General features: G+C 37.3%; 1 protein-coding gene across 1 annotated transcript in view; it reads right to left on the bottom strand.

Annotated features, from left to right (window-relative positions):
* The window catches only part of LYST (lysosomal trafficking regulator), a 184,821-nt gene that overhangs the window by 11,228 nt on the left and 160,167 nt on the right, over positions 1-13,426 (bottom strand). The window contains exons 47-49 of the mRNA XM_087431920.1: positions 13,230-13,419; positions 9,935-10,071; positions 4,490-4,588 (exon numbers count right to left, since the gene is read on the bottom strand). Coding sequence (XP_087288046.1) covers positions 4,490-4,588; positions 9,935-10,071; positions 13,230-13,419 — 426 coding nt within the window. The remainder of the gene's footprint in view (positions 1-4,489; positions 4,589-9,934; positions 10,072-13,229; positions 13,420-13,426) is intronic.

Below are 13,426 nucleotides of genomic sequence, written 5' to 3'. Positions count from 1 at the left end.
TTACATAGTTTGTGTACTGTTCTACATCCTATTTCCTCTCCCTTGTCAGAAATTACTACTATCCTGAATTTTGTATTTATGTTTCCATAAAAAACATACTGTATTGTTTTTCATGTTGATAAACTTTACGTATGTGGTATTATTCTTTTTTTTTTAAATTTTTTTGTTTATTGCAGTAACATTGGTTTATAACATTGTAAAAATTTCAGGTGTACATCATTATACTTCTATTTCTGCATAGATTACATCATGTTCACCACCAAAATACTAATTACAACCCATCACCACACACATGTACCGAATTATCCCTTTCACCCTCCTCCCTCCCCCCTTCCCCTCTGGTAACCACCAATCCAATCTCTGTCTCTATGTGTTTGTTTATTGTTGTTATTATCTACTACTTAATGAAGGAAATCATATGGTATTTGACCTTCTCCTTCTGACTTATTTCACTTTGCATTATACCCTCAATGTCCATCCACGTTGTCACAAATGGCTGGATTTCATCGTTTCTTATGGCTGAGTAGTATTCCATTGTGTATATATACTGTGGTATTATTCCTTAGGTATCTTCTGCATCTCGCCTTTTTGCTCACCATTGTTTTTGAAACATATTTGTGTTGATATATTAGCTGAAGCTCATCTACTTTAAGTGCTACATAGTTCACTGTTTTACTTACATAAAAATATATATTTTATACTTAAAGAATCAAACAACCAAGCAACACCAGGCTCACATTCTTCCTTGGAACAACTGGCTTGAGATGTGTAGCAGTGCTTCTGTTTAGCTAGGGCATGTGACCTTCAACTGAACACAATCACAGCAACCAGATGGGTGTTTAACAAGGGCAAGAGTCCTGGGTCTGGGCCCCTTCTAGCCCTCCTCTGACTGTGACCCTCCCCATACGGCTAGGAGACTGCTGTGCCAAGGGGATGCACCCAGAACTCTTTCAGACCATACTTCAGGGTGCCTAGGACAGAGCAATTCCCTGCCCAAAAGGGCCTGAGCCCCTTCCTTCTCTGCTTGAGCTCTGCAGCATTTCAGTTTGTGACTCACTTCTCATTTTAAATCTATGGAAATTTCTCGAGTTTTAAATGGCAATCAGGTTGCTTTAAATTGCATTTCTCTTATTATAACCAAGTTTTAATCTTTCACATATTCATTTTCTTATCTGTAAATTTGTGTGTCTGGTTTTGTGTATTTGTTATTATATTAAAAAAATTATTTGTAGGAATTCCTCTACTTACGGAATAGAATACAAGTATGACCTGGAGCACCATTCCAGTCTACCCAAAGTCAAGTCTTAAGGATCCTGGACAACCCAGGGAATTCCAATCCAGGCTGTAATTCCATGCAAGAGTTGGTCCCATCTGACTCATCCTCACTCCGAGGGTGTAGCCCTTTAGGGACCGGCCTTTTGGAGAAGGGCCTCCTTGGGACTCCCCAGCTTGTTCAGTCCGTGGGTATTGGTTTCTTTTCCTCTCACGAGAGGCTGTCCAAGGACAGTGTCAATATTCCAGGACTGACAAATGCCCCCAAGGCTAAAGCTCCCTCCCTGCTTATTTGCCTCTCTGGCTTGGGAATTCACACACATATATTCATATATGTATATATACGCACACACATATATATATACCTATATGTGTGTATGTGTGTGTGTGTATTTTTTTCACTCCATGACCATGAATAATATTTATGGGGTAAATACAACATAGGACTCCTAGAAGAGTTGTTGATAATTTTACAGACTTTGCACTTTAAAATGATTGCAAGAGTTAGTCTTACTAGATGATTCTCTGATGGATCAAAAAATAATTTCCATGGGTAGCAAAGCAATCTTGTGCTGGCCTACTTCTTTTAAAAATTGTTCTTGAATTGACATAATACTACCTTGGATAAACTGCATATGTATTCTCCTACCACCACCAATTTAGAGAGTAGAAATATAGGGGTTCAAGTAAATGAAGAAGATATGGCCACACTATTTAATTAGTGAAAAAATGACTCAAGAGCAACTATTTTAAAATCATCTATCACTTTTAGAAGACATTCTTCTTTAACATATAAATGACTTATGGAAGGTATTTCATAAGACCCCTTGAAAATATTTTCAATTATTTTGGTCATATTCTACATGGCACTTGGGGAGCCTGACTTTTTGTCTGCGTAAAGCAAACACAAATGAGAACATAAATATTTTTAGAACCCTGGCATTCACTGGGTGGGGAGAACAAGAACCAGTGAATGTGAGGTGCCTCCTGCTAACCTCAGGCACAGGGTCACAGCTGCAGCTTTAGTGACACCAAAATGGTAAGATGGTCTCCGAGAAAAAGCAACAACAACAACATCTACAAAAACCCAAGTAACCTCCCCTCAAATAAAACAATGATAAAACCACATGGCTAAGATGCATTTTTGGACATGGTTTAAATAGTAACTGTTAATCTCATGACTTGATTATCTAATACTATTCATACTTAGGAGAAAAAGAAAACTCTTATAAATAAGCTGAAAAATCTACTTTCAGGCAAATACGTAACTGAGGGAAAGTAAGCAACAGAAAACTTCACAAGCCTACAATAACTTCAAAACTAAAAAGCACACGTCTTGCTGTATTCAAATTATAATAGCTATACCTTTGATCTGCTATATTCAAAGCTATGCTATGCACAATTACTTCCATACTAACAACTTACATTTTTTTAACCTATATTACATACTGTGTTAGTGTAGAATTAAAAATTAAAATTATAGAGAGAATGGAAGTAAGGAAAACTAAGAACAAGGCCGTTCAAAATGTTGGGAAAAGCAAGATGAAATAAAAAACAAAAGATGAAGCTAGTTTTTAAATAGGTGTCTATGGCATTAGGAAGCAAAATTACCTGAGTACACAAGTAGACAACTGCTCTAGCAGTAGCGATTAAAATATATTTGTAGGATGAGGGAAACAGAAGGGTGAGCTGAGAAGATGAAAGGTGATGGTAGCAGTAAATATCAGAGATGTTATAAAATTAACATCCATTTTAGGACTTAGGGAGTAAAAAGGACAAAAAAGGAGACATTCCAAAAGTTAGGAGACTTCTCTGCTTAGATTCCATAGCCCTTTCTTTATTACAGCATATAAGAACCTCACCTCAATCCACTTTTCCTGCCCTGTTTTTGCCATTCCTCCCCAGCAGGTTATCTCTAAACTACACATAAAAGTTTTTGCCATCCCTCAAATTACCAAGCCTTTTATTCCACGTTGTTCGTTTCCTTTGCCTGAAATACTCTTTCCTCTTTTCTCCACTTAGCAAAAATGATCCTTTAAGATCCAGCTCAAGTGTAACTTTTCAGGCTCCCTGACATCTGGTTGGTTCCTCTTCTGTGCTCTTCTAACTTGTGTGTGAATCTTTCTTAGAGCACACACTTCATTGTCCTGCAATAATCTGTACATGCCTAGGTCCTGCTAAGGAGCTCCCCACCACAGCCTGCCTGCAGTGGCCTTCTAACTGGTATCCTTGTACCCCTTTTAAGTGTTTCTCCCCTGCAGGCTCTACAGTGGTCTTCCCAAAATGCTACTGTATCATATTACTCCTGCTTAAAACATTTTAATGGCTCCTTAGGCTAAGAGACAGAAACAATATTATGGTCACATTTATACCCCAAGGATCATGGCAAAGAACCTTAACAAGGGCTTAAAATGGAATAAATTTGGACAGAAAAGTAAGAGGAACCTAGTATCATTCTACACTAAGAATACAGGTTTCACCCAGTAAAACATATTTAATAATATAATGGAGAAAACTGTAACGGAAAAAAAAACCACAGAGAAAGTTCTAGATTAGAATGATAATTACTGACTTATCACCCTAAACTTGCCACTTATCCTCACTGGCACCACACACAGTCGTTCAAGAAGGGAACAACAGTGAGTTAAAAGAAGTATTGCATAATGTGTCGTCTTTTCTTCACTAGACTGTTTTATAACTTAGTTTGCAAATCTTGGAGATTCAATGAATGGCTAAAAAAAATTTCTTCCAGTAAGTGGTAGAAATTGACAGGCTACTTGGATTTTGCTGTCATTTAATTTACCTAGAGAGTATAGGAATGTTGAACATGAGAGGTTCTAAGCTTCCTAATTTTACAGAATCTTGTGGTATACACTTAAGCATTCAGGTCGATACTGAGAATAGAGGCAAGCAAGCATCAAAATGTCATGAAATAGCCTAAATACAAAACAGATCATAACTCAAAATCCTATTTGTCTCTGACACCAAAAAATAAGACCTTTATAATTATTTTCAAATTTTTTTGTGATTCTAATAAACCTAAAACTAAAGAGTTAGATATGTGACCTTTTACATTTTAAGAGCTTATGTGAAGAAAGGATTAAAGTACAAAAATTTTAACTTTATCCTATGCAAAATGAATTATACTTCATAAAGGTTTTCTTTGACTCACAGACATGAAAATCCCAAACGACTCACAGAACGAGCTGGGACCTACCGTGCTGCTCGTGAGTCTGTTTGCATAGGCTGTGATGACACCGCATTTGCTCCCGGTAAACAGCTGGCAACTGTCAGGTACCCAAGCACAACTAGTCACCTTTGGGAAAGGACAAATCAAAGGTTATCATGTTTAAAAAGCATGAGAAATGCTTCTATTTCTCTGACAACTATTTGAAAAACATATGATCACAAAATTTAAGGTAAACATTTGACTTGACATGATAAGGTTGGAGCAAGATATAATAATACAGTACTCTGTAACTTGAAGCCAGCTGTCTAAAAGCTGTTTCCAAATTAAAATATATTACAATGCATTGTCTATGATTTTACATTTTTCTGTATAATATACACACATACAAACACACATACACTTGTGGCCATTTGTTTCTCAGAAATTTAAACAAAATGATCCACAATGCCCTAGATCCAAGTTTGAGTGTGTGTGTGACATATGTATGTGTGTGTGTTTCACACACTTACCTGATTTTTACTTTTATTTCTTTTTCTGTTTTTGGTGTGGAAACGGTACATATAAGTAGAAGTATTGCTTCTAACATTTCTAAAGATTGTTAAATAGGAGAAGAAGAAAAGATAAATGTGGAGGAAAAAATCTGGGATTATTCCTTTGGGATTATAAACCCTTCAGTCCTAACCATGAGGCACTATTCAAGGTCAGCTCAACTCTGCTTGGCCTGACAAGTGCTCCTCTGGGCACTAGCTGACCCCCAGCACTATGTCCACAGCAGCTGTCCCCAACTGCTCTGCTCCCATGCACGCTTCTCCAGCCCCACCTCTCCCACAGTCGGTAAAACCCTCACACTTCACAAAGAAGATGGAGGTCATCAGCTGCAGACTTCCTCCTTTTCCCTCCTTTGTGCCTCAAAATGTCTCAGTGTCTTCTGATTTAGAGGAGAAAGCCTCTCTGCTTTTAAGGCCAGCCCCACCCATCCCATCCCCAATGTTCCTCTGAATCTTTCTCCTCTCTCTCTCTGAGAATTTCAAACTGTCTTTTACTGGCTTCTTCTCCTGGACCTACAAATGTGTTCAAGTATCTGCTATCTTAAAAAATGACTTTCTTTGACCCTAGCTCTTCTTAACTCTCTATATATCATCAGAGTCCATTAGATCCAATTCTATTTTTTGAGTTTCTTTCTTGAGTAGTTCTATATTTAAGGATTGATATTTCATAACTTTTATTTTTTCTTAGAAGTCTCCCAAAGAACAAAGAAAAAATGTACTTTTTTTTTTTGTGAGGAAGATCAGCCCTAAGCTAACATCCAATGCCAATCCTCCTCTTTTTTTGCTGAGGAATATTGACCCTGGGCTAACATCTGTGCCCATATTCCTCTACTTTATATGGGACACCACCAGAGCGTGGCCCGACAAGCAGTGCGTCGGTGCGCACCAGGATCTGAACTGGTGAACCCCAGGCTGCCAAAGCAGAGCGCGTGCACTTAACCGCTGTGCCACCGGGCTGGCCCCTGTACTTATTTTTTATATATAGAATAAAACTCATTCTGTCTTGCAATTACCATATGGGTTTACTGAACTATTTTTTTTATTTTTTTATTTTTATTTTTTTATTGATGTTTTAATGGTTTTTAACATTGTGAAATTTTGGGTTGTGCATTTTTGTTTGTCCATCACCATATATATGACTCCCTTTACCCCTTGTGCCCACCCCCCACCCCCACTGCCCCTGGTAGCCACAGTACAGTTTTCTCTGTCCATGTGTTGGTTTATATTCCACATAGGAGTGAGATCATACAGTGTTTGTCTTTCTCTTTCTGGCTTATTTCACTTAACATAATACGCTCCAGGCCCATCCATGTTGTTGCAAATGGGACGATTTTATCTTTTTTTATGGCTGAGTAGTATTCCATTGTATATATATACCAAATTTTCTTAATCCAATCCTCAGATGAGGGACACTTAGGTTGCTTCCACTTCTTGGCTATGGTGAATAATGCTGCAATGAACATAGGGGTGCATAAACCTCTTTGGATTGTTGATTTCAGGTTTGTTGGATAGATTCCCAGTAGTGGGATGGCTGGGTCATAGGGCATCTCTATTTTTAATTCTTTGAGGAATCTCCATACCGTTTTCCATAGAGGCTGCACCAGTTTGCATTCCCACCAGCTGTGTATGAGGGTTCCTGTTTCTCCACATCCTCTCCAACACTTGTTGTTTTTTGTCTTGGTGATTATAGCCATTCTAACGGGCGTGAGGTGGTATCTTAGTGTTGTTTTGATTTGCATTTCCCTGATGATTAATGATGTTGAACATCTTTTCATGTGCCTATTGGCCATCTGTATATCTTCCTTGGAGAAGTGTCTGTTCATTTCCTCTGCCCATTTTTTGATCGGGTTGTTTTTTTGTTGTTCAGTTGTGTGAGTTCTTTATATATGATGGAGATCAACCCCTTGTCAGATGTATGTTTTGCAAATATTCTCTCCCAGTCAGTTGGTTGTCTGTTCATCTTGATTCTGGTTTCATTTGTCTTATAAAAGCTCTTTAATCTGATAAAGTCCCACTTGTTTATTTTTTCTTTAGTTTCCCTAGTCTGGGTAGGCATGTCATCTGAGAAGGTTCCTTTAAAACCAATGTCAAATAGTGTGTTGCCTATATTTTCTTCTATGAGTTTTATAGTTTCAGGTCTCACCTTCAGGTCTTTGATCCATTTTGAGTTAATTTTTGTGAATGGCGATAGCACATGGTCCACTTTCATTCTTTTGCATGTGGCTGTCCAGTTTTCCCAACACCATTTATTGAAGAGACTTTCCTTTCTCCATTGTATGTTCTTAGCACCTTTGTTGAAAATTAGCTGTCCGTATATGTGTGGTTTTATTTCTGGGCTTTCAATTCTGTTCCATTGATCTGTGTGCCTGTTTTTGTACCAGTACCATGCTGTTTTGATTACTATTGCTTTGTAGTATGTTTTGAAGTCAGGGATTGTGATGCCTCCTGCTTTGTTCTTTCTTCTTAGGATTTCTTTAGCTATTCGGGGTCTTTTGTTGCCCCACATAAATTTTAGTATTCTTTTTTCTATTTCTGTGAAGAATGTCATTGGGATTCTGATTGGGATTGCATTGAATCTGTAGATTGCTTTAGGTAATATAGACATTTTAACAATGTTTATTCTTCCAATCCACGTGCATGGGATATCTTTCCATTTCTTTATGTCATCATGGATTTCTTTCAATAATGTCTTGTAGTTCTCATTGTATAGGTCCTTCACCTCCTTGGTAAGATTTATTCCTAGGTATTTTATTCTTTTTGATGCAATTGTAAATGGTATTATCTTTTTGAGCTCTCTTTCTGTTAGTTCATTATTAGCATACAGAAATGCAACTGATTTTTGTAGATTGATTTTGTACCCTGCTACTTTGCTGTAGTTGTTGATTGTTTCTAATAGTTTTCCAACAGATTCTTTAGGGTTTTCTATATATATAATCATGTCATCTGCAAATAGTGAGATCAGCCCTGTGCTAACATCTGCCAATCCTCCTCTTTTTTGGCTGAGGAAGACTGGCCCTGGGCTAACATCCGTGCCCATCTTCCTCCACTTTATATGGGACGCCGCCACAGCATGGCTTGTCAAGCGGTGCGTTGGTGCACGCCTGGGATCCGAACTGGTGAACCCCGGGCCGTGCAGCAGAGCACGCGCATTTAACCGCTTGCACCACAAGGCGGTCCCTGAACTATTTTATAAACCTAAGTTATATTACAGGATATTAATAATCTCATTTTTCCTCTATCTTGAAACATTTTGCTATTTCATCATTCTAGGAATTATTTTATCACTACTCATCAATTATTCCCAACTATGCACAAACAAAACAAACAATATAAGAAACGGAAAAATGCAGGATCTCCTGAAAGGATAATGTAATATGTGAAATAAATTTTCTTTTGGTTTTCTCATTGCATTGTCCAAAGAATATTGTCATTTTTCAAGAAAGTATAAAAAAAGACTGCAGACATCATTTCTGTAGTCTGCTTTTAGATTTCATTGAACACAGTTGGGAATTCAGAATTTTTCATTTTTTATTGATAATAGAAAAGAAAAGAAAATTGACAGAGGAATATATTTCACAATTATGAGATCAATCAGAAGATGAAGACAAAGAGACAGCAGGACACTAATCTCTAATGATGATGAAATTGATCATATAAGTGAAATTGCAGAGTGTGAGTCTTCATATGATAATATCCTAGATGAATTTCCTCAAACTAAAGAACTAATTTCTAAGGATGAAAATGAAATATGGTATTCTCATCCAGTTAGTCATTTGACTGGAGGTAGTTTATCACACAGTATTTTGCTAAAAGAATCTGAACCACAGTGTTTTGCTAAGAAGATTTATGAGAGTATTCTTTCATCTTTAATGATGTTGGTGTGCCAAACTTTACATGATAGAAATCATTTTGCAATGCTTAAATTATTTTAAAATTTCAAATAAGGTTGTTTTTTACTGTTCCTTATTCTTCCTTTTGTTAGTTTACTGGTAAGCAGGTTAACAAAAGGCGATGACCCTTTTCTCAGGTATATTGAGGGTTAAGCAAACAAGTCATTGCTTTCTTTTCTTTCACTGCCAAAAATTCCCCAAAAGTAACTTACTCTATTTCTAAAGTGCTCAGGGAATGGGAATAAATGTTAGGACACATGAACATATGAATAGACAGTAAGTGTTATACAGCTAATGGAAGTCACAAAATGGTGAAAGAACTTCCCATAGAAAGACAGTCAAAGAAAGAAGGTGTAACATACAATTTAGTACCAGAAATAGTTGTGGCAGTATTGTGTGTGTATATATATATATTGTGTTTTATAGTTTACAAAGTACTTTCACAAACATTGGAAACATTTTTAGAACAGCTTTATGAGAGAGTAGTGGGAGTACTATTTTCTCAGTTTTAAAGAGGAGGAAAGAAACTCAAGTTTGGCAAAGTTAAGTTATTTGCCAAAGGCTACCTAGAAATAACAAAGCCAGGACACTAACATAGATCACAGGGCTTTAGTTAGGCCCAATGCTCTTTCTACCACATTGCGATGCCCAAATAGTCTGTCCATTTAGGTAAAACCAGGTATAGAAGACAGTACTCTGGTTATAGAAAATGACATAGTGACAAAAAGCAAGTGAACATTGAGAAGAAAGCACTGCCGATTCTGTTCAAACACTGTGCCATTAGCTGACGCTGAGTAGGAGATTATAATACTGTCTCAATGAGATAGATACTGGGTAGAAGATAAATTCTGGGGACACAGTCAGAATGGCGGTAGTTAGGAAGTCTGTAAGCACAATGAACAAGGCATACATCTAGCATCATCAGCTTCTTGACTGGACTAATCGCAAGATATTAAAGACTAGCTGCTTTCAGTCTGACTCCTTTTTAAAGTATTATATTTAATTATTATAAAGCACTTCATAAAAAAGTTTACCTGATACTGTTGTGAACTTTGTATAAAGTTTATTGGGGGCTCGTTCTGTTTACTCTTCAACCTTAAAATGTTATCAGCATATCCCCAGCTCAGGATGGCTGACCACTGAATGTCAGTACTGTTCATGCTTCTCACACCTCAAGAAGAAAAAGAAATAAAAGTATCAGATTGCTGCTGCTCAATTGTTATTTGACAGCCCCCTAAAATGGCAGGTTAAAGGCTGAATTTACATAGCAGAACATAGTATCATTCCGGTGCAAAATCATCTTTATATCCATAAGATGGGCCAATTTATGTTAGTTTTAGTCCTTTAATGCTAATGGGATTCTAAGGGTGGAACTGTATTCTTTTTCATTTGTGGTGTTTTGGTTGGGATTTATCTGACATAGAACTAATATTTCTATTAAGAAATTTTTATGAAAGACAACGATAGTCAAGCTTACTCTATTCATGTTCTGTAACACCTTTACTTTTAAAAATAAATATGAACCAGATACTGTTTAAATAACTTTCTAGATACTCCTGCTGAAAAATCAGTATGGACAACTATTAATATGAGAAACAGAACACTGCTAGAGTAGAAGCAACACCTACCCTGAGAGGGATAACTTAATCCGGTCAACTGCAAGGATTTTGCACGGCAGAGTTTCATTTAACAAGGTTCTGTCCTTTTCTCTTCCTCACAACACAGTATTATGTCCTTTTGGGATACAGATTTGGACATTTTGACATCCCTTTTCAGTACTATTCATAATCTGTGCCTTGTTGGTATACTGAATATCGCTAATGCAGCATAAATGCTATACCTGTTACTGCCCTTGAAACTTGGAATGCTTTAAGTTCCTTAAGGAGAGAGAATGTACTTTAGTTATTCCAGTACCTAGCATAACACCCAGAATATAGAGGAATAAAACAAATAAATATTTGTTGAATGGATCAATAGCACATTGAAAATGTAATTCACAGGTTTCTTTTTGTTTCCTTGAATATAATACCAAATGTTGACATCAGCGTTGCAATAAAGGAACTGGGATATACTCACTAAATATAAGCTCCTGTAAATATAAGCTGCTAGGAAAGGAACCACATTTCACAAGTCTCAGGACCTTGCAAATTCTACCATGATGCCTGGCATGTGAGAGGTGCTCATAAACCATGTGGTCAATGAATCATATATATTTAATAACTATTCCCAGTTTCTCATTCCAGCAATACAAGATGCACCATCTTTTTTTTTTTTTTTAAAGAAAAATCAACTTCTCCTTTACCTATTAGAACAGTAGATCTTAAACAGAAGTTCACAAGAAAATTGCTTTTCAGCCTGTATAGGCTTGGACTCAAGCTCCAGAGATTCTGATGCAGTCTCTCAAATGGGATCCAAGCAAGTATATTTTGGAAAAAAGTACCTCAGGCAATTCTGAGGTACAGTCAATTCTCAAGTAATTGGCCTATACTGGGCTTAAGATCATTAAAACCATCTCAGCTTAGTTGTTACATTTATTATGCATGTATAACTAAGCAAAACTATACAGTTATTTGATATAACAGTGCTCAACACTTTGCAGCTGTTAACACATGACCTAACTTTCATCTGCAAGCTGTACTCTCATTCATTCAAGGCCTTCATGGAATGCCTACGTGGACTGTTATGTTCTGGGGACAGTAGCGAACGCTCATAGTTCCTGGCCCCAGTATGCTTATAGTCCAATGGAAATTCATTAAGCACTTAGAATGAATAGGCACTTTGCTAATCATCCCCTACAGTATTTCATTTAATCCTTATAGTAAATTACCCTGTGAGGTAAATCCTTTTGTTATTCCCATTTTATAGATCAAAAGCCAGGATTCAGAAGGCATAATTAATTTTCTCGAGGTCACACAGCTATTAAGTAGCAGAGCTGGGATGCAAACTCAGGCGCTGTGCCTCCCAAGGCCACGGGCATAACTGTTGTATTAGTATACCACTTCCCTGGACGCACCTAGATTCTGACAAATTCCAAATACATTCTACAAGGAAATAAAGTGCAATTTGAATGAACACAGCTATTAAGGGCACACTAAGGGATTGTGACTGTAGTGGCACAAATAAGATAGCTTGACAATTACATTTGACATATTTATAAGTCCCATCATACTAAGTGATAATACCAGCCCTTTCTCTTCTGCTCAATAGAGATAAACTTCAATCCACTCTAATTATTTTAAAGGTAAATTATTCACACATTTTGGTACCCTAAGTCTTATTAGTAGTAAATTACTTGTGACAAAGCTCACATCTAATTGCAACATACTAGTGAGAACAAACCACTGATATCACAATAATCATGATTAAACAGATTTACCTTAACCTACTACTTTACTAAACTTAGACAAGACGGAACAGTCTCTCTTATTCATTTCACGATCGAATTAAGAGAGAGTCTAAAAGCACTGTGGCCCAGCCAGCACACTTAATTTCTGCAAGTGACTGACATTTGGCACAGGTACTGGCATCCTCGTATTGTGGTGCTCTAGGTAGTGGAAGGCGTTATGGACCCCGAGGAGCATGTTGTAGAGAAGTAAGGTTAAACGTTAACAGTGTGGAGTGCTAAGCGGCATCTAGCCCACATGCTGGCTTTCAGGCAAACCTGCACACACCTGATAGGAACAGATGAGTGCCCTCAGTCATCTGTGTTAGTGCCCAAAGCCCATGCCTAGTAAGTGGGGAGAGTTCTTCTGCATTTAGTGAAATGGTCAATTTGGAAGGGCTGAGGGATTACTCGAGTGGGAAACATTCCTAGTCTTCCAGTGTCTGGGTGACATTTAGAAATATGAAGAGGGCCTCTACAGTATGGCACTTTTCCATGTGTTGCTTTTAGTGAGTCAGTGGATGGAGAGTGAGAAAAGGATTGCTTTCCAGGCATATGTATTTTAAAATCTATTTTAAATCTTTTGTTTGTTTTAATCTCATGACTATATCTTCTGAGGTACTAGATTTGCTGGTCAAATAAGTCTGTCTATTCTGGGATTCAAGAGCCTCAGAGTGTACATTTCTATAAAATTGATAATGTTTTTACCTTGTGGGCATAACAATTTATTCTTGTCTCCTTCAAACTGCTCCTCTCATTTCAAATGGGATGGCATTTAATTCCCATTTTTTTCATGTAGTATGTTTTAATTCCTACTTTGCACTATATAACCACAAATTTGAGCAGAGATTCTCACCAAGGACTCAGAAAACTTAGAAATAAAACAAAATACATTCGAATCTCACGAAAGGTATACCCAGAATGATTTTCATTATATTTTATTTTACCTTGTTCTTTGCTGTATGTCATCAGAAGACAGAAATTTCGGGACAAACCACAGATTGTTCTGGTGGGCAGCGCCTGGAGAGAACCAAATCTTTCTCCGTGGGGCTGGCTGAAGCAGACCACAGGTACTGGAGCACTTGGGGAACCTACATACTCCCCCCATTTTAAGCCTTTTATCCACGACAAAGGACTCTAAAAC

Source organism: Ceratotherium simum, chromosome 6 (genome assembly GCF_057802395.1).
Source record: "Ceratotherium simum simum isolate JZ-2026a chromosome 6, ASM5780239v1, whole genome shotgun sequence".
Taxonomy (NCBI): domain Eukaryota; kingdom Metazoa; phylum Chordata; class Mammalia; order Perissodactyla; family Rhinocerotidae; genus Ceratotherium; species Ceratotherium simum.
The sequence above is the reverse complement of the archived record's forward strand: the minus strand, read 5'-3'. Positions and strand labels throughout refer to the sequence as shown.